Source organism: Aegilops tauschii, chromosome 3 (assembly GCF_002575655.3).
Source record: "Aegilops tauschii subsp. strangulata cultivar AL8/78 chromosome 3, Aet v6.0, whole genome shotgun sequence".
NCBI classification, from domain to species: Eukaryota; Viridiplantae; Streptophyta; class Magnoliopsida; order Poales; family Poaceae; genus Aegilops; species Aegilops tauschii.
This window is the reverse complement of record NC_053037.3, coordinates 462298174-462323955: the sequence shown is the minus strand read 5'-3', so window position 1 is coordinate 462323955 and position 25782 is coordinate 462298174. Positions and strand designations below refer to the sequence as shown.

The following is a 25782-nucleotide window of genomic DNA, read 5'->3' as shown; positions in this document are numbered from 1 at the left end:
ATCTGAATTAAACGGTAGAACTGGAATATAGGTTAAAAACTACATGAAGGCATCATCGTCATCCTCCGTCGATGCAGAACTCTTGCCCTTCGACGATGCAGAACTCTTACCCTTGGACGATGCAGAACTCTTGCTCTTCGAGGATGCAGTACTCTTGCCCTTAGACGATGCAGAACTCTTGCCCTTTGACGATGCAGAACCCGGAAGCGGCGGCATGAAGATATCATCTTCGTCCTCGCTCTCCTCAGTCCATAAAAATGGATGCTTTTCTGCAGTCCTTCTGAAAGTTTCACTCTCCGGCTCCACTACCTTCTTCCACCTTGCATGCAACCTAAGAAGTTCTTTACGTACCTCCTCATAGGTCCTTTCAGGCCACCCAGACCTACGTAATTGGTGAGCCAACTCATTCATTATGGTGTCACTACTGGTGAGTTCGTCCCATGGAACTATCCTATTGTCCATCCTGAAATCGGTAGCTAGCCTCAGAAGAGTCCTGCTCATCCCAGGGTGAAAACTATGATCGAAAGGATAATGGGACATCTCGACTACACTACACTCGAATGCTTATCCACCTCCGTCTGAAGGGGGTTTTATAGGTAGAGAAGAGAAAATGGCGGGAAAGAACGGCTGCAGTATGGCGGGAAAGGGTTGGCGGGAACATATGGCGGGAAGGGGTTGGCGGGAAACGGGTGGCAGGAAGATATGGCGGGAAGGGGTTGGCAGGAAACGGGTGGCGGGAACATATGGAGGGAAAGCGTTGGCAGGAAAATATTGAGGGGAAAGGGTTGCGCGAAAACATAAGCCGAAGAGTGGAGCGGGATAGTATGGCGGGAGATATAGGCAGGAAAAATTGTTCCTGACTGGTGCATTTTTATTTCAGCATACATAGGTGTTCAAATCGAAAAGTCGGATACTGACATATGTAGATACAATGGGTCGCGCACGTGGATAGTTGAATCATTGTAGTCGACGACGGCCAGCTGGCCTTCCCTTCGGACCGGAAAGCTCCAAGCAATTAGGTGGTCGAGTTACACGAAGACCGCGACCGTACTCCAGTTGGTCTTCCTGTGTCTGCGACTCCTGCATAGGTGGTGGAGTCTGTAATCCTTGTTGCGAACCTGATGCGTAATTGTAGGCGTATGGTTGTTGTGACTCCTCGGGGATAAAAGATGGGCCAATAACATCCTCTCTGAAGAAATCTGTATCTACTGCGTTAACATTGTCGCCAGGTTGGGTGTACTCATCGTTCCGATTTACATCAGGTATGCCCTGCACATAGAAACATTGTAAACAAAAATTGTTAGAGGATAATATGTAATATCACTGTAAATGCATTAAAATATAAACATGACTACCTGATCAGATCCCTCGCATGTACTGTCTGGACATTCTACCTGGTATTGGTTTAAATCTAGGACACGAGTCTCCTCGGGCATGGAGATCCCTCGCGTGGAGAGATACGGCTGAGATCCCTCACCTTGAGTGTATGCGCCATATCCTATGTATGCATATGGGTTTGGGGAAAGATACAGCTCGGGCATCGAATCCAAGCCCATGCCATGGTCCTGTGATGTCTGCCCCTGACGAAGCAGCGCCGAAGAAGAGCGATGTAGTGGCAGAGATGAGTCATGTCATGGCAATGTCGTTGTTGTACTCAGACCCTCCCCCCCTGCCCATGGCTTGTACGTGCCTCGCTCGGTCTGGACGACGGCGCCGCACTCGGTCTGGCTGACCTCGGTACTGGCATGTTGTACACTCCAGTGACAACGTCGTCGCCTCTACCACATCTCAACTTTGTTAGCACGTATTCTCTAAAACGTTTATTGAATGACTTGACAGCTTGTCCCCTGGGCGGCATGCTTTCCATCGCCATCTGCCCTATGTCGTTGGCAGTTTGAAGCTGGAAAAATATTTGGTTGTTATTTGGTTGAAATGATTATGAAATGATGGACCTGAAAAAATTACTAGTGATTACCATCCGGTCATGATAGTAAGCTGCATGCAGCTCAACAGGTCTCTGCATCTGCTCCTCGTGCGTGAGATTTGTTGGTATCGTAGTTGGTTGACCGGCCAGGCTTGTACGCGTGCTGATGCAGTACCACTGCTTGTACGCTTGAGCTGTACTTCCATCGTACGGTCTGCAAAATTATATAATAACATCAACTGTTGTGATGAAAGCAAAGCATCTTCACGCATCGTATGGTCATCGTAATAAAATAATGTAAATAAAATGTACCTAAGTTGATACACTATATCTGCTAGCGCTTCATTTTTCCACTTCTGTACCCATTGAATGTTGCGTTCCCTCCAATCGTAAAGACTCCAACCGTGGCCCATATTGGTTAGCCTGCAAATTATGTAACAAAGTGTGAGTTTAGTAAATTAAAAATGACACTAGCTATTTAGGGAGGTCACATCTTACTTATGAGTTTCCTCGTCCGTACATCTTGGAAAAGGTGGTGGAATCTCCTGATACAGACCGAACTGTCTCATGACATGCTCTGGGTTGTAAGGCTCAACACACCACAGGAACAATAAGTAGCAGCGAGTCAGCCAGAATGCACTATCGGTCAACATGCCTGCTGTGATGGGTCGTATATCAAAGACCATCTGTACATGCTCCTGAGTCCATGGGTTCCATGTGACTACATACTCATCAAGTGCCTCAAACTGCTGGTGGTATATAGGGTAACAATTTTTTGCAATACTTGGAGACCAATGTTTCCATGCCTTTGTCCACCTGCTGGCCATAGTTACACAGCTGCCCTCGCTATAGTCGTATGGGTGTATGGGATTTATTATACGAGGTCGTCCTACAGGGAGGTATTCCCAGGACCACAACTGTAGAAACTCGTAGGGGACACAAAGTAACGGAGCTTTTTTGCGAAGGAAGTTTTTTGTGTGGCATCACACAAGCCTCTATATGTATGAGATAGAATGGCAGAACCGAAGCTGTATTTTGGCTCCTCGGGTAAAGGTTCATCTACCATCTTCTCCACAATGTAGATGAGACCAGGGAGAAGTACGTCCCCGTGTGAATTTGGAAACATAACCCCGAGGAGCCACAACAAATACGCAAACAGATCAGAATCAGTGAAGCTAGAAAAATTAAGAAAGTTATCATGAAGCCAGGGGAGTGGGATGCCACGAGGGCCACCAGTACATTGTGATTCTGGCATTGTCATCCCAAGACGGTCTGATATATTTTGTGCCCAAGTTTTAGACACTCGTCGAGAGACTAACGGCTCACCTCTAATTGGTAGAGCAAGGATCATAGAAACATCTTTCAGTGTAGGTGCAAGCTCCCCAAAACGAAAGTGAAAGGTGTGGGTTTCAAGTCTCCACCGGTCAACGAGGGATGTCAAAAGGGATGGGTCCGAACGTAACTGGGATGGGTCTTCGCTTGATGTGAGCCTAGCAAAAGCATGTAGTCCATAAGCTTCAAGGTGAGGAATGAAATAATTGTGTATTGGCCAGGTTTTCTTTACGGTTCGAAGTCTGAAACTCCGATAATCATGTTCTTTATTTGGGTTCAAAAATAGGTGGCAGCGGTGGCCGGCGTCATGGGGCCCCTCCAAAAGCCGCGGCACTTCAGCCATAACCTGCACACAAACATACAAAAAAACACAAAGAGATTCAATAATACAAAGAGATTCAATTTAAAATAAATATAAATACAATAACACAATAATACAAAGAGATTCAATTTAAAATAAATATAAATACAATAACACAAAGAGATTCAATAATACAAAGATATTCAATTTAAATTAATAAAAGTATAATACAAATATAAGTAGACATAGCGAGTACAGATAAATCAACATCATGCGGTGTTGTTCGCTCGATACGGGCATTCCCTACGTGAATGTCCAGGACACCTACAAACGCGGCATCACCTTGGTTCTCCCATCGGGCTATGGTCCATGTCATTGCGATGACGCCTAGACTGACGTCGTCCCTTGGCGGTTCTCATCAAGTCGGCGTTCGGAACCCATTTCGGCCCATCTGGCCACATCATTTTGTAGTTCATATCAATGCCCCAGGCCCAAAACTCACCGTTCCAAGTGTTGTACAGATTGTACATGTTGAAGTACGGTGATATGTATGGCTCAACACTGATTTTTTGATCTACAGCCGCCCGGAGCACATGACTACAAGGGTAGCCCTCAAGCTTGGGCTTGTTACACGTGCACTCACAGGACGTTGGGCCGAGGGTGACAGCTTGCTTTTTTGATCCTCTGTGGTGACCCTTAACGTACTTGGCTCGCACATTGACCTCCCACTTATTCCTAAGTGCGTCCACTTTCCTGCAACCATGGCTTTGGGACTTCTTTGCTTTCTCGTCCAGATGTCTTTGCATCTTCTCGGACCATGGCTTGTTCAATTCAACTCGTGCTTTAGCCACGGTAACCCTGTCTGCAAAGTATGACAGGGTCCGGTTCCAAGTTTCTTCAATTAGGGCTGTGATAGGCAAGGCTCTCACCCCTTTAAGAACACCATTGTACACCTCTGACATGTTGCTGGTCATTATTCCATACCGAGCCCCGGTGTCATGAGCCTGCGCCCACTTGTACAAATCAGGGCAATTCTCGCCGATCCACTGGCTCAAATTTATGGCCGTCCTTCGACCCCTCCGGTCTTCTCTCTGCGGCAAGGCCGCGCGCTCGATCTCACCATTGATACCTGCCGAGATGGCATTCATTTTGGCTTCAGTTTTCTGCATGCACATCCTCTTGAATAACTTGAACCAATCCTTATTCTTGAATTTGGAGTAAAAGTTTGCTGCCAAATGCCGCATGCACCACCTTCCCTCTAGATCCGGCAACCCCCACTCTTCTGACTACTCCTTAATTATGTCGAGAGCACTTAATAATCCTGTGTTGCGATCAGAGATGACGCAAACACCTAAACGCTCTTTCACGACACCAATCTTCACGCAGCTCAGGAACCACAACCAGCTATCTTTGTTCTCGCTCTTGACCAGTGCGTATGCAATAGGAAGAAGCTGATTATTTGCATCTGCTGCAATCGCCACCAATAGTGTGTCATTGTACTTGCCAGTGAGAAAGGTACCATCAACTGATAATACCGCGCGACAGTGCCTGAAGGCTTGTATAGTCTGGGCGAATGCCCAGAATAAGCGGTCCAGGATTAGCTCACACGGGTTCTTTGGGTTCTGACGTTCTCTCCGCCAAACTTGAGTCCCCCTATTAGCACTTGCTATCTGATGAAGCATTCTGGGGGCATAAGAATAGGCCTCCTCATAGGTTCCATACAAGTTCTTGAATATATTTTCCTTCGCACACCTAGCCTTGTTGTAGCTGACAGGGAAGCCAATCTGATCTTCTGCATCTTTTTGCAAAGCCCTAACACTAATGTTGAGACTTCCCTGCACAATCGTTTCCATCACCTATGCCACATATCTTGCTGTCACATTGCAGTGATTTGAAAGAGTCGCAGTTTGCTCACAGCTATGCTGCACTATTTTTGTGATATGCCATAACTGGCATACCCCGGGCTTCAGCCTAGCGAGAACTCTTCCGCGGCAACCTTTCGCGGTGTGTATGCATATGACCTTCAACTCTTTTTTATCAGAATGCTTCACTTTTTGCTGGCGGTGGAGGGCGATTGCATACCTATTAATTGCTTGGTAAGCAGACTTCTTGTCTGGGAAAACCTGCCCAACCTCCAGGCTCCCCGCTTCTAGGCCAGAAACAGAGTGAAATTCATTTGTGATGCTCATATCCTGTAAAAACCCAGGTTGCAGTGACGCCGCGACCGCCCTCTGGGGAGGAACATCTTCTTCTTCGCTTGACTCAGAAGACGCGGAAGAGTGATCGTCATCATCGAGCGCCTCCGGCAATCCCTCCACGTGTTCACTCATGTCAACGGCCGCAGACCAATATCCTGTGTCATACACAGGCTGGTCGCCCGTCGGTTCCGATGGGCCGATGCTAGGGGCTGATGTGATGGCCAACTCGACCTCACCGCCCCTGCTACTGCATCCGGCAACATCAGTGACTGAAATGAACTCCACATACACCATCGGCTGACCAAACACTGGGTTATTGGGATTGCTTGCAAACCTCATGTACGGCCCCCACGACTGATCACCTGTGACAGGCCGCAAACCCCAACGGGCAGCTGTCCCATCATTTGCTCCGTCAGCGACGAAGGCCTCCATTGTCATTTTTCCCCCTGCATCCCTGGGCCAAACACCGCTCGGATGCACCTTCTGACAGCTGCGTAACCCACGTTCACCATGTCTCTAACTACAACCGTAGTCGACTCGCACAAGGACACATCCACCCCGAAAGGACCGTCCCGTAAGACGTTCCCATAGTACACTACTAAATTTTCCATAGTACCTAACCAAAATACATGTTTACATTTCAAACAATTAGTAACTGAACATTTAATAGTAGTACGATGACAACATTTACATATCAGACGACTAAAATAATAATCGTATTTTCGTTACAAATATTCATTTTGTTTTTAGAATCATTTGCTTAGACTTTCCGGGGTTGTTTGGTTAATGGGTATTTAGAGATTTTTTTTTCTCTAACTCGTCTACGAGCGTCATAAACTAAAACTCTGTTTGCTTTTCTCCAACTACCCCAAAAATATCCTAAACTGATTCTCGTAACATGCAAAAACTGAGCTTTTGGAAAAACGACTATTAGTAAAAACTAATTTTCTTACAACAGGTTATGACAAAACCGATGGTAATTACTCGTTATGACAAACAACCACTAAACATAATAGTATGATAATAACATTTTAATATCATATGAGTAAAACATTTAATTTCTTCCGGCTTTATATAATTTTTTCATATCATACGATAGCAATCATTTATTTACAAATAATAATATTTGCAGTGGCATGCACATTATTCACAACAGTACATCAATATAAAAAATATTAACAAAATTACGGCGTCATTTTATACCTTAGCTCCAATATGGATGTGCTTGCGAATGCAATTAAGCGTCCAAATAGTTCGAATAAATATCCATCACCAGTAATATATGAACGGAGTCGACCTATTATCACATGAACATCAATATTACACACGGATTTTTTCTTTCTGCTATCAAAAGTATGAAAATAGCACTTGCATGTATGTGGTCATCAACTCATAAGGGACAGCGAAGATGGATACACAATTTCTTCAATCACGTCATCTCCTCCTTGTTTGCTACTAAGATGAATTATTTTACCTAATTACATACATCATTAAGTACATTAGCACCTAATCTTAACATATAAAATTTAGATTATTGCGACATAACAAAGTAGACCTACGGTTTTCTAACTATAGACTTATTAATAAACATACCACATGAAATAACGTACCACATGCAATGAACAATTACAGTACAAGTTTTTCTTAATTACCGTATTAAGATTTCTCGCATGTCAATACTAATGGACGCACCTAACATTGATACAACATCTTCAACCTACTCTTCTAAAAAATATATTATAAATGGTACATCTGTCGTCTGAAATTATTTCTAACCTCTAAGCACTAACATTGCATAGCTAATGATGAGCTAAAAGACTAACTAATTACCACCCTGCATGCACACAAAAATCAATTTATTGCAAAGCTCATACCTTGATCTTCAACTTCGTAGTTCACTTTGCTAGGCAAATCGTACTCCTAAAGCTCTAAATGACTCCAAAAAGTGATGAAATAATGCTTAACAAAATAGAGAACACATAGTTATGAACTAAACAAAAAGAGTAAAAACATCATGCATGTGAACGAAACCAACAAAAATGGATAGATCTTACCTTCGTCTATCTTTTCTTCCACTTCAGCATATTCAAAATCCAACTCTAAATCGCCCTAAATCACGAGTGAAAGTGCTTAGTGAGTACTTCTTTCTCTCTGTTCTTACGACTTAGAGAGCAGAAGAGGAGGCCAGAGACAGTGTGCTTGTGCACGGAGCTGAAGCATAGTATATAAAAAGAAGAGGATCTCTGTAGTGTCGGCACAACAGGATAAACTCACCTACCGCAGCCTCGGATTCCCGCAGCGAGTGAGTGTATTTCTACAGTGCCATCGCGTCCTTTGAAGCAAAAGCCAGCGCTGGGTGAGTGATTCCCGCAGTGCCGTCGCGTCCGCTCAAGCAAAAGACAGTTGAGTCCCTAGGCAGCACCGCGGCGGAATCAGTGCGGGTGCATACAAAGCAGTCGCAAAAGCCAGCTCACGGGCAGCATAATCATCGCGAGTAAAGAAAACCAACCAGCACAAGCGGTCAAATATGCACAGATTCCCGCCCGTGAAAATCAGCGCCGTCAGCACGGGAATCAGCGCCGTCTGCGACGTTGTCGCGCGTGCAGCAACAGAGGGATGCCGCCTGCTGCGGTGGCGGCGTGGCCCACAGGCTGGGCCCGCGAGCAGCACGGCCTGTCGGCCTGCGAGCGACAGCGGCAACGGAGGCCGCCTCGCATAGTGGCGGCGTGACCCACCTAGCCTCGCCCGTTCCGTCCCGGCTCGGGGTACTGTGCGAATCGCGTTTTACCCTTGTTGCCGCCTCTTGGCCTGGCGGCAGGTGCCACGTGTCGCCTGTCGCGCCTGCCGTCACCGCTGAGGGGGTCCTTTTTGTCAAATTGATCCACAGGTAGTCTTTTTTGTCAATTCATCTCGGCAGGGGGTCCTTTCGGACAAAAAATCCGTCGTCGCCTGCCTTCCTAACCCTGCCGACAGTGCACGGTCGCGCGCCGTCTGCCGCCCATGGCACTCCGCCGTGCGCAGCCACGAGCGCCGCCATCGCCTGCCGTGGGTCGTTCTGTGGGAGTGTGACGTCGTCACGCCCTCTGACGGCCGCTCGCATCGCCTCCCATCGTTCCCCGTCGACAGCGCCATCTGCGTCGGCTCCACCTGCTCCTGGCTCGCCGTCGGCCTCGGCACCAAGTGCGAGTTCGAGGACGGAATAGACTACATGTTGCAAAGCTACCTGCTGCACAACCCATTCTCCAACATGTCTGTGCCGCTCACCATGCTCAGCGACACCATCGCCAACATCAAGACCTGCAAAATCTGCATGTTTCTCATGCGCTCCTCTGCCATGGATGACCTCATCGCCGTCCTTACAGATAACACCAACTACCCTCTCATCGTGTTCCGGCAAGGAAAAGGTGCTTGGTTACCGGATCCACGGACAACTCCCTACACCCACATTATTGATATTGTGTTCCTTGAAGACAGACTATATGCCATCACCAAAGCCGAGGATCTTATTCCTCTTGATCTCACATTGGATAGCGATGGCAAGCCTATGGTCACCATTGGCAAGCGTGTCATCAGGCAACCACCAGGTTATGATGGTTATGATGCTTGGAGCGCTTCTGATGATGATGAAGATGAGGAGAACGTACACGATGATGATGATGGTGTTGATGGCGACGATGGTGAAGAAGATGATGATTATGGTGTTGATGGCGACGCCTTAGGTGAGGAGGAGGAGGTTGTGCCTGACGACAATGAAGTGTCGATAGAAGATGATCACACACATGATTCAAGTGAATATGTGCATGATGAGGAAACCAATGAGCTCATCACTGTTTCGCGGCACCTCATCGAGTCCCGTGGGAAGCTTCTCATGGTGAGGCGACATATGAGATCCCACTCGGGCGAGTCTTCCATGCTCACATGTCGCGTGGACATTTTGGAGGCAGACGCGTGCAGGGGCGCATGGGTACCACTACCAGAAGGTAGTGGACTAGGCGGCGGACGCGCACTCTTCATCAGCATGAACTTCTCCAAGTTCGTTTATGCACCTTATGGTGATATGAAGGAGGATGCCGTTTATGATGTTGAGACTGGTGAGGTGTTCGACGTGAAGTCTCAGTGTTCTAGTTTGCCACGTTTTTGTGCGCCTTCCCAGGGGGTAACATGGCTTTTCCCACCGGAGTTGGTAGTTTAACAGTTAGATTTGATAGACCCTCTGGATCACTAGGCTAGATTAAATCCAGTAAACCACCTACCTTGTGCAGCAGAGGATGAACTCGAGGAGGCCATCGTGGTGCTGGGGCGCACGGCGATGGCGGAGAGTGGGCAAGGTGGAGGTGGCGGCGATGTGTAGGCAGTGGCGGCGGCGGAGCTTCCCGTCACTGTCAGCGCTAGACCTAGATCGGGTCGGGGTTTTCGGTGGGAGACTGGCAACGCGGTGAACCTCGTACTGCGTGCCGCCGGCCCCCACCTCTTTATGTAGCGCTGCGTGACAGGGGCCCGTCAACCATATTGTGGTTGGGCGCCCCCGATCAGGGCGCGGATCAGGGGCCCGGTGGGCCGTTGGGCCCACACGGAAAGAGATCAATCTAACATTCTCCCCCTTGATCTCAACTTTCCTTTTAACTTTACACTTTCTAGTTTATCTGTTTCATCACATATTGGTACATAGAGCATGTTTCATCGTCACGGCTTAATTGCCGTTAGAATCATACAGCTACAACATACTTTATGTTCAGAAACAAATTCTGTTCCTTTTGGGCCTATCCAGGAATCATAAGGCTTTCCCTTAAACCCATGCCGGCTAAGTGTTCCTTGAACACATTGGGTGGTAAGCCTTTCGTTAGCGGATCCGCAAGCATATCCTTTGTCCTTATATGCTCGAGACTTATAGTTTGATCCTGGATTTTATCTTTCACAACATAATACCTTATCTCTATTGTTTTGGCAGCATTACTCGACTTGTTGTTGTGAGCGTAAAATACTGCGGGCTGGTTGTCACAGTACATCTTTAGTGGTTTGTGAATACAATCTACCACTTTCAAGTCGGGTACAAATTTCTTTAGCCATATCGCCTGCCCCGTGGCTTCAAAGCATGCTATGAATTCTGCATACATCGTGGATGATGCAACTATCGACTGTTTGGAGCTTTTCCACGAAATAGCTCCCCCAGCGAGGGTGAATATGTATCCAGACGTGGATTTTCTATCATCTCTGTCCCCCGCAAAATCTGCGTCTGAATACCCTTTTATCTCTAGGGCATCACTTCTCCTGTATATTAGCATGTAGTCCTTCGTGCCTTGCGCATAACGCAATGCTTTCTTTACCATCTTCCAGTGCTCTAGGCCTGGATTCTCTTGATATCGACCGAGTACCCCGGTGATAAAAGCTAAGTCAGGGCGAGTGCACACTTGTGCATACTGTAAGCTGCCAACTGCCGAAGCATATGGTACTGCTTTCATTTGATCGATCTCATACTGGTTCTTGGGACATTGAAATTTCCCAAAACTATCGCCCTTAACTATTGGAGCAGGTGTGGCTTTACTCGCATGCATATTATACTTTTTAAGAACCTTTTCTAAATATGCTTGCTGAGATAGTCCTAAGACTCCATTGTTCCTATCTCGGTGAATTTCTATGCCCAAAACATATGATGCTTCACCAAGATCTGTTATGTCAAAATTTGAGGATAAGTATTTCTTTGTTTCTTGTAGTAGACTAACGTCACTACTAGCAAGCAGGATATCATCCACATACAAGATTAGGAAAATATATTTCCCACTTTTAAACATTGCATAAATGCAATTATCCTCAATATTTTCTTTAAATCCAAAACTTTTAATCGTTTGATTAAACTTTAGATACCACTGCCGAGAGGCTTGTCTTAATCCATAAATGGATTTCTTCAGGCGGCACCCCATATTTTCCTTGCCTTCCATGATAAAACCCTTGGGTTGTTTCATGTAGACCTTTTCTTTTAAATCACCATTCAGAAATGCCGTCTTAACATCCATTTGATGTAACTCTAAATCAAAATGAGCAACTAATGCCATTATGATTCTGAAGGAATCCTTACATGAGACTGGAGAAAATGTCTCATTGTAATCTATCCCTTCTCTTTGTGTAAATCCTTTTGCCACGAGTCGTGCTTTATACTTTTCTATATTCCCTTTAGAGTCATACTTAATTTTGTAGACCCATTTACAGCCTACTGTTTTGGCTCCTTTGGGAATTTCCTCTAAGTCCCAAACATCTTTGGAACTCATCGATTTCATCTCATCTTCCATTGCCTTCATCCACATCGATGAATGAGGGCTTCTCGTGGCTTCTTCATATGAGGTGGGATCTTTTTCCATATGAACCATTTCTGTGTTATAAACTTTAAAGTCAGTTGAAATAGCTGACTTTCTTGGTCTTGTAGACCTTCTAAGGGCCTCAGTTTCTGGCACATTTTGTGCCTCAACTTCTGGCACTTCTTCTAAATTTTGCTGTTGCACCTCCCTTTCATACTCAACAACGGGTTCAGTCAGCTCCTGACGGACAGGTTCCGGGTCTTTCCCCACAGCTGTCATGGGTGGAGTTGCAACTGGTAGTGAGAAAAATGGCTCCTGAATCATCGGATTAGGTGCATGCACCCTCTTCTCCTCAAGATCAATTTTCCGAGCTACCAAGCTCCCCCTCATCATTTCGTCCTCTAAGAAGACTGCATGTCTCGTTTCTACAAACTTTGTATATCTGTCAGGGCAGTAGAAACGAAAACCTTTTGATCTGTCTGGATAGCCAATGAAGTGGCAACTTACTGTTTTGGGATCTAACTTTGCAATGTTTGGATTAAACATTTTGGCCTCAGCAGGGCACCCCCACACCCTGAAGTGTTGTAGGGAGGGTATCCTTCCTGTCCATAGCTCGTACGGTGTTTTGGGCACCGACTTGCTTGGTACTCTATTGAGAATGTGAATGGCGGTTTTAAGCGCCTCCATCCATAATCCCAATGGCAAGTTGGAATAACTCATCATGCTACGCACCATATCCATAAGGGTACGGTTGCGCCTTTCAGCTACTCCATTTTGCTGAGGCTCGCCCGGCATTGAATACTGGGCTACTATGCCAGTCTCCTGCAAGAACTTCGCAAAAGGTCCAGGGACTTGGCCATATGGAGTGTGTCGACCGTAGTACTCTCCCCCACGGTCGGCCCTTACTATCTTTATTCTTTTATCGTGCTGATTTTCAACTTCAGCTTTGAATATTTTAAATTTATCCAACGCTTCCGATCTTTCTTTGATTGGATAAATATAACCATAGCGAGAGTAATCATCTGTGAATGTTATGAACGAGTCATATCCATCCACACTTTTCACCGGAAATGGTCCACAAATATCAGTGTGAATGACTTCTAGTGTGCCTGTGCTATGGATTGCACCTTTTTTGATTTGTTTTACGTACTTTCCTTTAATGCAATCTATGCATTGTTCTAAGTCTGAAAATTCTAACGGAGGAAGAATTTCACTTTTGACTAATCTTTCTATTCTCCCCTTCGAAATATGGCCCAAGCGACAGTGCCATAATTTCGATGAGTCAAATGTTCTTTTTCTTTTCTTTTGTTCTTTATTCGACGCAGAAACATGTTCTTTCACATTGCAAACGGAATAAACTTTTTCACGAAGTGATAACAAATAAAGCTCATCATGTAGTAAAGCATCACCCACATAAGCATTATTTAACCAAATGGCACACTTGCCATGTCCAAAATAACACTCATAATTATCTTTGTCCAAGCAAGAAACACTTATTAAGTTTCTATTACATGATGGAACAAATAAAACATCTCTAAGTAGAAGATTGAATCCATCAGCTAACTCCAAGGAGATATCACCGACAGCTTCAACTTCTGCTTCGACTCCGTTCGCCACTTCAATGCGTCTTTCGCTTCTTAGCGTAGTCCGCGTCGAATGGAATCCCTGTAAAGAATTTGCAACATGAACAGTTGCTCCAGAGTCAATCCACCAAGTGGATTTTGAAAACTGTGAATACAGGGATTCATTTACAAATGAAACTATACTGTTACCTCTTTTTGCCATGATCGATTTTAGCCAAACGGGACAGTCTTTCTTGTAATGCCCGGTCTTCTTACAGTGGAGACAAGTGTCTTTGTCCACTGAGAAAGGCTGTTGCTGACGCTGATGCTGATAGGAAACTTTTCCTTGTGGCTTTGAAGGAGAACTTTTGTTGTTTAGATTATAATTCTTTCTTTTGTGACCATGCACATAGTTGAGTGTACCACCATGTGCGGCTTTTAGTCTCTCCTCTTCTTGAACACACATTGCTATTGTCTTTTCTACGTCCCATGTTCCAGGTGACATATTATAGTTCACTACAAAAGCTTCAAACTCCTGTGGCAATGAAGCCATGACAAGGTGGACCAGGAGCGCTGGTTTGATCTCCAGATCCGCATCCATTGGTTTGAGCTTTGCAGCCATATTGCTCATCCTGAGGATGTGCTCTCTTATGCCATGACTGCCACCTCTGTATTTTTCTGTCACCAGTTGCTCTAACACCTGGGTGGCATATATCTTTGAAGATCCAGTGAACTGGCTCTTTATCTTTGAGAGCAACTCCCCTGCGGAAGTGCACTCTGCAATGGAGCCCACAATGGCGCTCTCAATGGTGTTCTTTATAAAGGCCATGCATTTTTTATTTGCATTGACCCACTTTTGATTATATATGAGGTAGGACTGCTCCAAAAGAGCATAGTCCCCTCTCTTTTTAGCCCATGCAGCATCATCGTCAGTAGCCTCTCTTACTGGCTCTGTGGGTCTGACCGGTTGTGGTTTCTCCACAACCCAGTCAAGATCAGCACAAACAAACGCCAGTTCAACTTTCTTCCTCCACTCAGTGTGGTTGTCACCTCTGAGTGTTGGAACTTCTTTTAGGCAACTCATCAAATGAAAGCCTCCTGAAATTACAATTTAAATGACATCAATATAACAATCATATGTATTAATCTAACGTTGGTCAAATTAAACATATAACTGTCTATGCAATTAAATCTATATTACCGTTGGGCAAAAATTAGAAATAAATGCACCTTTAAATAAAACATGATCATGTTATTAACAACGTTGGTCATAAAAATAACATAATCATATTCACTTTTAATAATCACTTTAACATGCTCTTAAAAAACTTAATACTATGGAAACTTTTATTTTCTTTGTAAAAGAGCATTAATTATTTACGCAGCGGAAAATCATAAATAAAAATTCACGAACTTTTACTCTTTACAGAAACTTTTTCTTTTGACAGAATAAAAAATTATGAACTTTTTAATTTTCTTTATAAAATTCATGAACATTTCTTTTTCTGGACATTTTCTTTTCTCTGTAAAGGCACAAAAATTAGCGGCAACAGAAACCAGCGCGCGCGGCCCGTAGCGGGAAAAACCCGGTCCACGGCTTGGCCTGCGCGCTGCCCGCGCCTTTGGCCTCGGCCCAGCGCCTATGCGCGCGCCGCTGCCGCCGGCCTCCTGCCACTTTCGGCCCAGAGGGCCCATGGCCAGCTAGGGTTTGGATCACAGCCGTCCGTGACGATCCGACGGTCCAGCGCGGATCTCGCTGGATCAAAACCAGCGCCGACCGATCCTCCCGAACCCTAGCCCCATTCGCGTTCTCTCCTCGCGCGCCCCCGCTCTCTGTCTCGACGCGCCGCTCGCCTCTGTCCCGCACGGGACGTCGCCGGCCGCGCGGAAAAACCACGCCGGCCGCCGGCGACCGCGTCGGGCCACCGCGCCACGCGAGCCTCCTCCTTTTCCTCCCTCTGTTTCTCCCTTTACCCCCTCCTTCTCTGTGACAGAGAGAGCGAGAGAGAAACGCGGCCAAGCTGTGAAGCGGGGTTGAGGCTCCGCCGGCCGCCGGCGGCGGCGTGAAGCCACCGCACCGCGCGAGCCCCCTTCTCTTTCCCCCACTGTCCTTTTCCACCGCCCGCTCCTCCTCGCAGTAAACGACGACGGCGGAGCTTCGAGCGGCGGTGCCGTTGCCATTCCCTTCGCCGGCTGCGCGTTCCCCTCTGTGGTGTGCGCGCCGCCGTCGAACGGATCGGCCGCGGTACACTTTGCCCCTTGCGGGGTTGTTCTTCGTCCGAACGGCTCGGCTTGCCGATGCCCGTTCGGATCGAGAGGAACTGGCGCGGCCGGTGTGGCGGCGCACTTTGCCGGCGAGCCCGAGGGCCTCTCCCGGTGATCTTTGTGCTGTTCTTTTGTTTGCCTTTCTCTGCCCGGATAGGGTTCTTTGGGGAGGGGAGAGAGTTCTTTTTCTTTCTCTTTTCATCTTTTTACCGAAAATGATCTAGCCAAGATGGCCTGATACCATTGATAGACCCTCTGGATCACTAGGCTAGATTAAATCCGGTAAACCACCTACCTTGTGCAGCAGAGGATGAACTCGAGGAGGCCATCGTGGTGCTGGGGCGCACGGCGATGGCGGAGAGTGGGCAAGGTGGAGGTGGCGGCGATGTGTAGGCAGTGGCAGCGGCGGAGCTTCCCGTCACTGTCAGCGCTAGACCTAGATCGGGTCGGGGTTTTCGGTTGGAGACTGGCAACGCGGTGAACCTCGTACTGCGTGCCGCCGGCCCCCACCTCTTTATGTAGCGCTGCGTGACAGGGGCCCGTCAACCATATTGTGGTTGGGCGCCCCCGATCAGGGCGCGGATCAGGGGCCCGGTGGGCCGTTGGGCCCACACGGAAAGAGATCAATCTAACAAGATTATGTTGCAACATCTCTAATTTCCTGTATTGTGATTGATGAAAATAAGTGTGCTTAATTATCGATGATCATGTTCATTGTTAGTTTGGGTAAAATTAAACAGGCCCGATTCTGAATCAAAGCACAGCAAAACACCTGTCTCCTATTTCTGCATTTGTTGCTGTCCAAATTGGAGTACTAGAAAAATACTATTTAAAGGAGATTTTTCTGTAAAATAAGTATGTTTGACTCTGGCCAATTTGTCCTCAACTGTGGTTCAATGAACAGCTGAAAAGTAAAATTTATTCTGTGATATATCCATCCGATTCACAATTTAAACTGTGAAACTGTGGCATATTGACCATTTCTAGGGCAATTAAAAGCTACAGCCTCAAGGCTTCACTTTTTTTACAGGATTTATAAAGAGGTAGTAGCACCACTTGTTCTGATACTTGCACAAAAGTTCAGTTTGATGCTTGCAGTTGTAAAATATAGAGAACTAATTCTAAAAGTTGACACACGCGTGCAATACGATGCATTCATCATCTGTAGACGATAAGTGCTAATATGGCATCGTATTTCCGTTGGCGTGTACACATGGCAGGGCGGTCTGGGGCCCACTTGTAGTGGCTGAATGACTGGTTTACACGAGTAAGTTGTAAGCCTCTCTATGACCACTTGTAGTGGCTGACGGACTGGCTTACACGAGTAAGCCTCTCTATGGCCACTTGTAGTGGCTGACATTCTGGCTTACACAAAAAACTGTTGCCGGAGGGATTTGTACCAACAACCTTTCTCGCTACAACACCACACAAGCTAAAAGCTCCAACAGACCAAGCTAGTCGTGTAGAGAGGATAGGCGGGGCCTTGGAGCCTCTTTACGGAAGTCTTTGAAATATTTCTTAAGGTGTTTTCAAGAAATTTGTAAATCTTAATCATAAGAGTTACTTTATATTTTCTTGAATCTTGGGTCCAATTCAGTGTACCTGTAATTGTTATGAGTATCAATAAAGTTACAGGTATTTAAAAAAAATCTATCTCGCAAAACCTTTATCTAGCTTCACATCTCATTGAAGACCTATTTGGAATAACTAATTAAGGGTACACTATTTTTACGGGATTCTTTTATCTATTCATCATCGATCATGACAGTACAACAAACACTAAAAATAATAAAAATTACATCCAGATCTGTAGACCATCTAACGACGACTGCGAGGACTTAAGCGAGTCGAAGGCGCGCCGCTATCATCACTCCTTCCTCACTGGAGCCGGACAAAACTTGTAGTAGTAGGCAGTTGGTAAGTTGTCGCGCTAAGGCCCCATAGGACCAGAGCAACAAAACTGCAACCGTCCCCAATGAAGTGAAGCGTATATCAGAAGCATCCAGCCTGAAGACATACAAACGTAGACGAATAAAGATAGCGTGGATCCACCAAAGACAACCGCCGATCAAATCCTGCAAGTGAAGGAAATATGCCCTAGAGGCAATAATAAAGTTGTTATTTATATTTTCTTATATCATGATAAATGTTTATTATTCATGCTAGAATTGTATTAACCGGAAACTTAGTACATATGTGAATACATAGACAAATAGAGTGTCACTAGTATGCCTTTACTTGACTAGCTCGTTGAATCAAAGATGGTTAAGTTTCCTAGCCATAGACATGAGTTGTTATTTGATTAATGGGATCACATCATTAGAAAATGATGTGATTGACTTGACCCATTCCGTTAGCTTAGCACTTGATCGTTTAGTATGTTGCTATTGCTTTCTTCATGACTTATACATGTTCCTATGACTATGTGATTATGCAACTCCCAAATACCGGAGGAACACTTTGTGTGCTACCAAACGTCACAAAGTAACTAGGTGATTATAAAGGTGCTCTACAGGTGTCTCCGATGGTACTTGTTGAGTTGGCATAGATCGAGATTAGGATTTGTCACTCCGATTGTCGGAGAGGTATCTCTGGGCCCTCTCGGTAATACATATCACTATAAGCCTTGCAAACAATGTAACTAATGAGTTAGTTGCGGGATGATGCATCACGGAACGAGTAAAGAGACTTGCCGGTAACGAGATTAAACTAGGTATTGAGCAGGGCCGGCCCACAGATATACGGGGCCCAGGGGCAAGACAAGAACACGGGGCCCTTCTTGACACACAAAAGCTCAATTTTGTATATATTTCAAAAGCAATGGAACTATCCAGTACATTGTATAGATTGATGTAACAGCTCCAGAACAGATTGATTTCCTAATTGTTACAATGGACACATCATTTATTTTTTGCAAAATAAATAACCTTGTCTGAACTGGTTGCTACGATAAAAAATTGTGTTACGATGCGATATAAAGCTAATGCATGAACTTACATTGTTCCTGGAACGGAACGCGGAGCCCTTGTCAACTAAAATATCCCTAGCCTTATCATCCAGCAGACTGTCCCATTTTCTTGTATAAAAATTATCAACAGTAAATGATTGTTGTTCATTGCACAAGAATCATCTAGCAGTCTTCTTATCAACAGTATGGAATATACATTGATGGTAATTACCATCCAGTAAATGACTGTTTATCAACAGTATAAAAATTACCAACAGTAAATGATTCTTCTAAGGATCAATTGTAGAAGAATTACTAGTTTTGAAAAACTTAGCAATTGATCCTTCTGGGATTCTACCAATTCCTCTATTCTTTTTTCTCTCTTCCTTTTATCACTACCAGACAAATACTTTCCTGGGACATGTCACTAAACAAGCTGCATAAACATTATTAATAGAGGGAACAAGAGCACCTGGAAACAGACTAACGTGGATGTAAATGGCTTGATCCAGAGGCTGCAACAACCAGAGTCAGCACGAACAAGAAGATGAGGCCATGGAGTGAATAAAATTTCCACTTTCTCCTAATCTCCTGCCTGAGTGCTCTCTCACATATGGATTCAATGAAGAGCAGATGAAGACCTATGCAGATGTGATCGATGTGCGATGTGGAATCGTGAGTGCCGGAGATCGGGGCTATTTACCAGTTAATCTTTGAATTGAGTAACGAGATTACGAGAAAGAAGAACACGTACCATCTCGGTCTCTCCAACTCTAGTTCATGGGGAGTGACCAGATCGTTGAGAAAGTAAGTAGAGACCATTGGGGAGTGAACTCGCGCCCTAGATTTCACGGCCGCGACCTTGGATCGGAGAGGCATGGGAGGCGCGGCGCTGTTCTAGGAGTAGCGGAGGAAGAGACGAGAACGATGGTCCAGTGCGAACAGGCTGACTAGCGTTTTCGTGAGGTTTGGGGCTTTCCCTAGCACGGTTCCTCGGGCCCTTTTTTCCATTGCATATTCCTTGGGCCAGCCTACTTACCTCGGCCGGGCCCCCAGCCACCTGGGGGCCCAGGGCGGGCGCCCTGTTTGCCCGGCCTATGGGCCGGGCCTGGTATTGAGATACCGACGATCGAATCTCGGGTAAGTAACATACCGACGACAAAGGGAACAACGTATGTTGTTATGCGGTTTGACCGATAAAGATCTCGTAGAATATGTAGGAGCCAATATGAGCATCCAGGTTCCGCTATTGGTTATTGACCGGAGACGTGTCTCGGTCATGTCTACATAGTTCTCGAACCCGTAGGGTCCACACGCATAACGTTTGGTGACGATCGGTATTATGAGTTTATGTCATTTGATGTACCGAAGGTTGTTCAGAGTCCCGGATGAGATCACCGACATGACGAGGAGTCTCGAAATTGGTCGAGACGTAAAGATCGATATATTGGAAGGCTATATTCAGACATCGGAAAGGTTCCAAGTGGTTCGGGCATTTTTCCGGAGTACCGGGAGGTTACAGGAACTCCCCGGGAGAAGTTATGGGCCTTATGGGCCATAAGAAGGAAGCACACCAGCCCACAAGGGGCTGGTGCGCCCCCCTTGGGCAGGAGGCCGAATTGGAATAGGTTTGGGGGGAGGCGGCCCCCCTTTCCTTCTCTCCTACTCCTCCTTCCCTTCCTCTCCTACTCCAACTAGGGAAGGGGGAATCCTACTCCCGGTGGCAGTAGGACTCCCCTAGGGCGCCCCATAGAGAGGTTCGGCCCCTCCCGTCCTCTACTCCTTTATATACGGGGGAGGGGGGCACCCCATAGACACACAAGTTGATCATTGACTTAGCTGTGTGCGGTGCCCCCCTCCACCATAATCCACCTCGGTCATATCGTCGTAGTGCTTAGGCAAAGCCCTGCGCCGGTAGCTTCATCATCACCGTCATCACGCCGTCGTGTTGACGAAGCTCTCCCTCGAAGAACTACTGGATCGTGAGTTCGTGGGACGTCACCGAGCTGAACGTGTGTAGATCGCGGAGGTGCCGTACGTTCGGTACTAGGATCGGTCGATCGTGAAGACGTACGACTACATCAACCGCGTTGTCATAACGCTTCCGCTTATGGTCTACGAGGGTACGTGGATGACACTCTCCCCTCTCGTTGCTATGCATCACCATGATCTAGCGTGTGCGTAGGAATTTTTTTGAAATTACTACGTTCCCCAACAGTGGCATCCGAGCCAGGTTTATGCGTAGATGTTATATGCACGACTAGAACACAAGTGAGTTGTGGGCGATACTACTCATACTGCTTACCAGCATGTCATACTTTGATTCGGCGGTATTGTTGGATGAGGCGGCCTGGACCGACATTACGCGTACGCTTACGCGAGACTGGTTCTACCGACATGCTTCGCACACAGGTGGCTGGCGGGTGTCAGTTTCTCCAACTTTAGTTGAATCGAGTGTGGCTGGGCCCGGTCCTTGTTGAAGGTTAAAACAGCACATACTTGACGAAATTTCGTTGTGGTTTTGATGCGTAGGTAAGAACGGTTCTTGCTCAGCCCGTAGCAGCCACGTAAAACTTGCAACAACAAAGTAGAGGACGTCTAACTTGTTTTTGCAGGGCATGTTGTGATGTGATATGGTCAAGACATGATGCCAAATTTTATTGTATGAGATGATCATGTTTTGTAACGGAGTTATCGGCAACTGGCAGGAGCCATATGGTTGTCGCTTTATTGTATGAAATGCAATCACCATGTAATTGCTTTACTTTATCACTAAGCGGTGGTGATAGTCGTAGAAGCAATAGTTGGCGAGACGACAACGATGCTACGATGGAGATCAAGGTGTCGCGCCGGTGACGACGGTGATCATGACGGTGCTTTGGAGATGGAGATCAAAGGCACAAGATGATGATGGCCATATCATATCAGTTATATTGATTGCATGTGATGTTTATCTTTTATGCATCTTATTTTGCTTAGTTCGGCGGTAGCATTATAAGATGATCTCTCACTAAATTTCAAGGTACAAGTGTTCTCCCTAAGTATGCACCGTTGCGAAAGTTCGTCGTGCCGAGACACCACGTGATGATCGGGTGTGATAAGCTCTACGTTCACATACAACAGGTGTGATATGTCTCCAATGTATCTATAATTTATGAAGTATTCATGCTATTATATTATCTGTTTTGGATGTTGATGGGCTTTACTAAACACTTTTATATTATTTTTGGGACTAACCTATTAACCGTAGGCCCATCCCAAATCGCTGTTTTCTTGCCTATTTCAGTGTTTCGAAAAAAAGGAATATCAAACGGATTCTAAACGGAATGAAACCTCCGGGAGAGTTATTTTTGGAACGGAAGCAATCCAGGAGACTTGGAGTAGACGTCAGGGAAGCTTCGAGGAAGCCACGAGGCAGGGAGGCGTGCCCTACCCCCCTAGGCGCGCCCCCACCCTCATGGGCCCCTCGTGGCTCCCCTGACCGACTTCTTTCGCCTATATATATCCATATACCCTAAAAACATCCGAGAACAGAATAGATTGGGAGTTCCGCCGCCGCAAGCCTCTGTGGCCACCAAAAACCAATCGGGGCCCTGTTCCGGCACCCTACCGGAGGGGGGATCCCTCACCGGTGGCCATCTTCATCATCCCAGCGCTCTCCATGACGAGTAGGGAGTAGTTCACCCTCGGGGCTGAGGGTATGTACCAGTAGCTATGTGTTTGATCTCTCTCTCTCTCGTGTTCTTGAGGTGGTACGATCTTGATGTATCGCGAGCTTTCCTATTATAGTTGGATCTTATGATGTTTCTCCCCCTCTACTCTCTTGTAATGGATTGAGTTTTCCCTTTGAAGTTATCTTATCGGATTGAGTCTTTAAGGATTTGAGAACACTTGATGTATGTCTTGCATGTGCTTATCTGTGGTGACAATGGGATATCACGTGATCCATTTGATGTATGTTTTGGTGATCAACTTGCGAGTCTCGTGACCTCATGAACTTATGCATAGGGGTTGGCACACGTTTTCGTCTTGACTCTCCGGTAGAAACTTTGGGGCAGTCTTTGAAGTTCTTTGTGTTGGTTGAATAGATGAATCTGAGATTGTGTGATGCATATCGTACAATCATACCCACGGATACTTGAGGTGACATTGGAGTATCTAGGTGACATTAGGGTTTTGGTTGATATGTGTCTTAAGCTGTTATTCTAGTACAAACTCTTGAATAGATCGATCTGAAAGAATAACTTTGAGATGGTTTCGTACCCTACAATAATCTCTTCGTTTGTTCTCCGCTATTAGTGACTTTGGAGTGACTCTTTGTTGCATGTTGAGGGATAGTTATATGATCCAATTGTGTTATTATTGTTGAGAGAACTTGCACTAGTGAAAGTATGAACCCCAGGCCTTGTTTCCTAGCATTGCAATACCGTTTGTGCTCACTTTTATCATTAGTTACCTTGCTGTTTTTATATTTTCAGATTACAAAAACTTATATCTACCATCCATATTGCACTTGTATCACCATCTCTTCGCCGAACTAGTGCACCTATACAATTTACCATTGTATTGGGTGTGTTGGGGACACAAGAGACTCTTTGTTATTTGGTTGCAGGGTTGTTTGAGAGAGACCATCTTCAACCTATGCCTCCCACGGATTGATAAACCTTAGGTCATCCACTTGAGGGAAATTTTGCTACTGTCCTACAAACCTCTGCACTTGGAGGCCGAACAACGTCTACAAGAAGAAGGTTGCGTAGTAGACATCAGGGTGCAAGCCAGTTTTGCACACGCAGAATAATCGGGTTAAACTTGACGAGCCTAGCATATGCATATATGGCCTCGGAACACTGGAGACCGAAAGGTCGAGCGTGAATCATATAGTAGATATGATCAACATAGTGATGTTCACCATTGAAAACTACTCCATCTCACGTGATGATCGGACATGGTTTAGTTGATTTGGATCACGTGATCATTTAGATGACTAGAGGGATGTCTATCTAAGTGGGAGTTCTTAAGTAATATGATTAACTGAACTTTAAATTTATCATGAACTTAGTCCTGGTAGTATTAGCATATCTATGTTGTAGATCAATAGCTCGCGTTTAGCTCTCCTGTTTTATTTTTGATATGTTCCTAGAGAAAACTAAGTTGAAAGATGTTAGTAGCAATGACGCGGATTGGATCCGTGATCTGAGGGTTATCCTCATTGCTACACAGAAGAATTATGTCCTTGATGCACCGCTAGGTGACAGACCTATTGCAGGAGCAAATGCAGATGTTATGAACGTTTTGCAAAAAGCTCGGTATGATGACTACTTGATAGTTTAGTGCACCATGATTTACGGCTTAGAACCGGGACTTTAAAAACGTTTTGAATGCCACGGAGCATATAAGATGTTCCAAGAGCTGAAATTGGTATTTCAGACTCATGCCCGAGTCGAGAGGTATGAGACCTCTGACAAGTACTTTGCCTACAAGATGGAGGAGAATTGCTCAGCTAGTGAGCATGTGCTTAGAATGTCTGAGTACTACAATCACTTGAATCAAGTGGGAGTTAATCTTCCAGATAAGATAGTGATTGACAGAGTTCTCTAGTCACTATCACCAAGTTACTAGAACTTCGTGATGAACTATAATATGCAAGGGATAACGGAAACGATTCCCAAGCTCTTCGTGATGCTGAAATCGACAAAGGTAGAAAACAAGAAAAGCATCAAGTGTTGATGGTTGACAAGACCACTAGTTTCAAGAAAAGGGCAAAGGGAAGAAGGGGAACTTCAAGAAGAACGGCAAGCAAGTTGCTGCTCAAGTGAAGAAGCCCAAGTCTGGACCTAAGCCTGAGACTAAGTGCTTCTACTGCAAAGGGACTGGTCACTGGAAGCGGAACTGCCCCAAGTATTTGGCGGATAAGAAGGATGGCAAAGTGAACAAAGGTATATTTGATATACATGTTATTGATGTGTACTTTACTAGTGTTTATAGCAACCTCTCAGTATTTGATACTAGTTCAGTTGCTAAGATTAGTAACTCGAAACAGGAGTTGCAGAATGAACAGAGACTAGTTAAGGGTGAAGTGACGATGTGTGTTGGAAGTGGTTCCAAGATTGATATGATCATCATCGCACACTCCCTATACTTTCGGGATTAGTGTTGAACCTAAATAAATGTTATTTGCTGTTTGCGTTAAGCATGAATATGATTTGATCATGTTTATTGTAATACGGTTATTCATTTAAAGTAGAGAATAATTGTTGTTCTGTTTACATGAATAAAACCTTCAATGGTCATACACCCAAGGTGAATGGTTTATTGATTCTCGATCGTAGTGATACACATATTCATAATATTGAAGCCAAAAGATGCAAAGTTAATAATGATAGTGCAACTTATTTGTGGCACTGTTGTTTAGGTCATATTGGTGTAAAGCCCATGAAGAAAATCCATGTTGATGGGCTTTTGGAATCACTTGATTATGAATCAGTTGATGCTTGCGAACCATGCCTCATGGGCAAGACGACTAAGACTCTGTTCTCCGAAACAATGGAGTGAGCAATAGACTTGTTGGAAATAATACATATTGATGTATGCAGTCCGATGAGTGTTGAGGCTCGCGGCAGGTATCGTTATTTTCTGACCTTCACAGATGATTTGAGCAGATATGGGTATATCTACTTGATGAAAAATAAATCTGAAACATTTGAAAAGTTCAAATAATTTCGGAGTGAAGTGGAAAATCATCGTAACAAGAAAATAAAGTTTCTACGATCTGATCGTGGAGGAGAATATTTGAGTTACGAGTTTGGTCTTCATTTGAAACAATGCGGAATAGTTTCGCAACTCACGCCACGTGGAACACCACAGCGTAATGGTGTGTCCGAACATCATAACCGTACTTTATTAGATATGATGCAATCTATGATGTCTCTTACCGATTTACCACTATCGTTTTGGGGTTATGCA

At 45.3% G+C, this 25782-nt stretch overlaps 1 protein-coding gene and 1 long non-coding RNA gene across 2 annotated transcripts; both read right to left on the bottom strand.

Moving 5' to 3' along the window:
• Positions 1-1982: 1982 nt before the first annotated feature.
• Positions 1983-3012, bottom strand: LOC120975927 (uncharacterized). The gene is made up of 3 exons (XR_012181015.1): positions 2423-3012; positions 2237-2347; positions 1983-2138 (listed from the first exon to the last, which is right to left on the bottom strand). It is a non-coding gene; the product is annotated as an uncharacterized lncRNA (long non-coding RNA).
• A 1831-nt stretch (positions 3013-4843) lies between these two features.
• LOC109781990 (uncharacterized) lies at positions 4844-6187 on the bottom strand. The gene is made up of 2 exons (XM_020340581.1): positions 5516-6187; positions 4844-5392 (listed from the first exon to the last, which is right to left on the bottom strand). The coding sequence occupies exons 1-2, from the start codon at positions 6185-6187 to the stop codon at positions 4844-4846; spliced, it is 1221 nt and encodes a 406-aa protein (XP_020196170.1).
• Between the last annotated feature and the right edge of the window lie 19595 nt (positions 6188-25782).

Excerpts from the sequence above, each read along its gene's own strand:
- LOC109781990 (XM_020340581.1), bottom strand. The coding sequence starts at position 6,187 with ATGGAGGCCTTCGTCGCTGACGGAGCAAATGATGGGACAGCTGCCCGT. Across the intron at positions 5,393-5,515 it reads TCGCTAGGCTGAAGCCCGGG|GGAAGTCTCAACATTAGTGT; the intron begins GTATGCCAGTTA and ends ACGATTGTGCAG.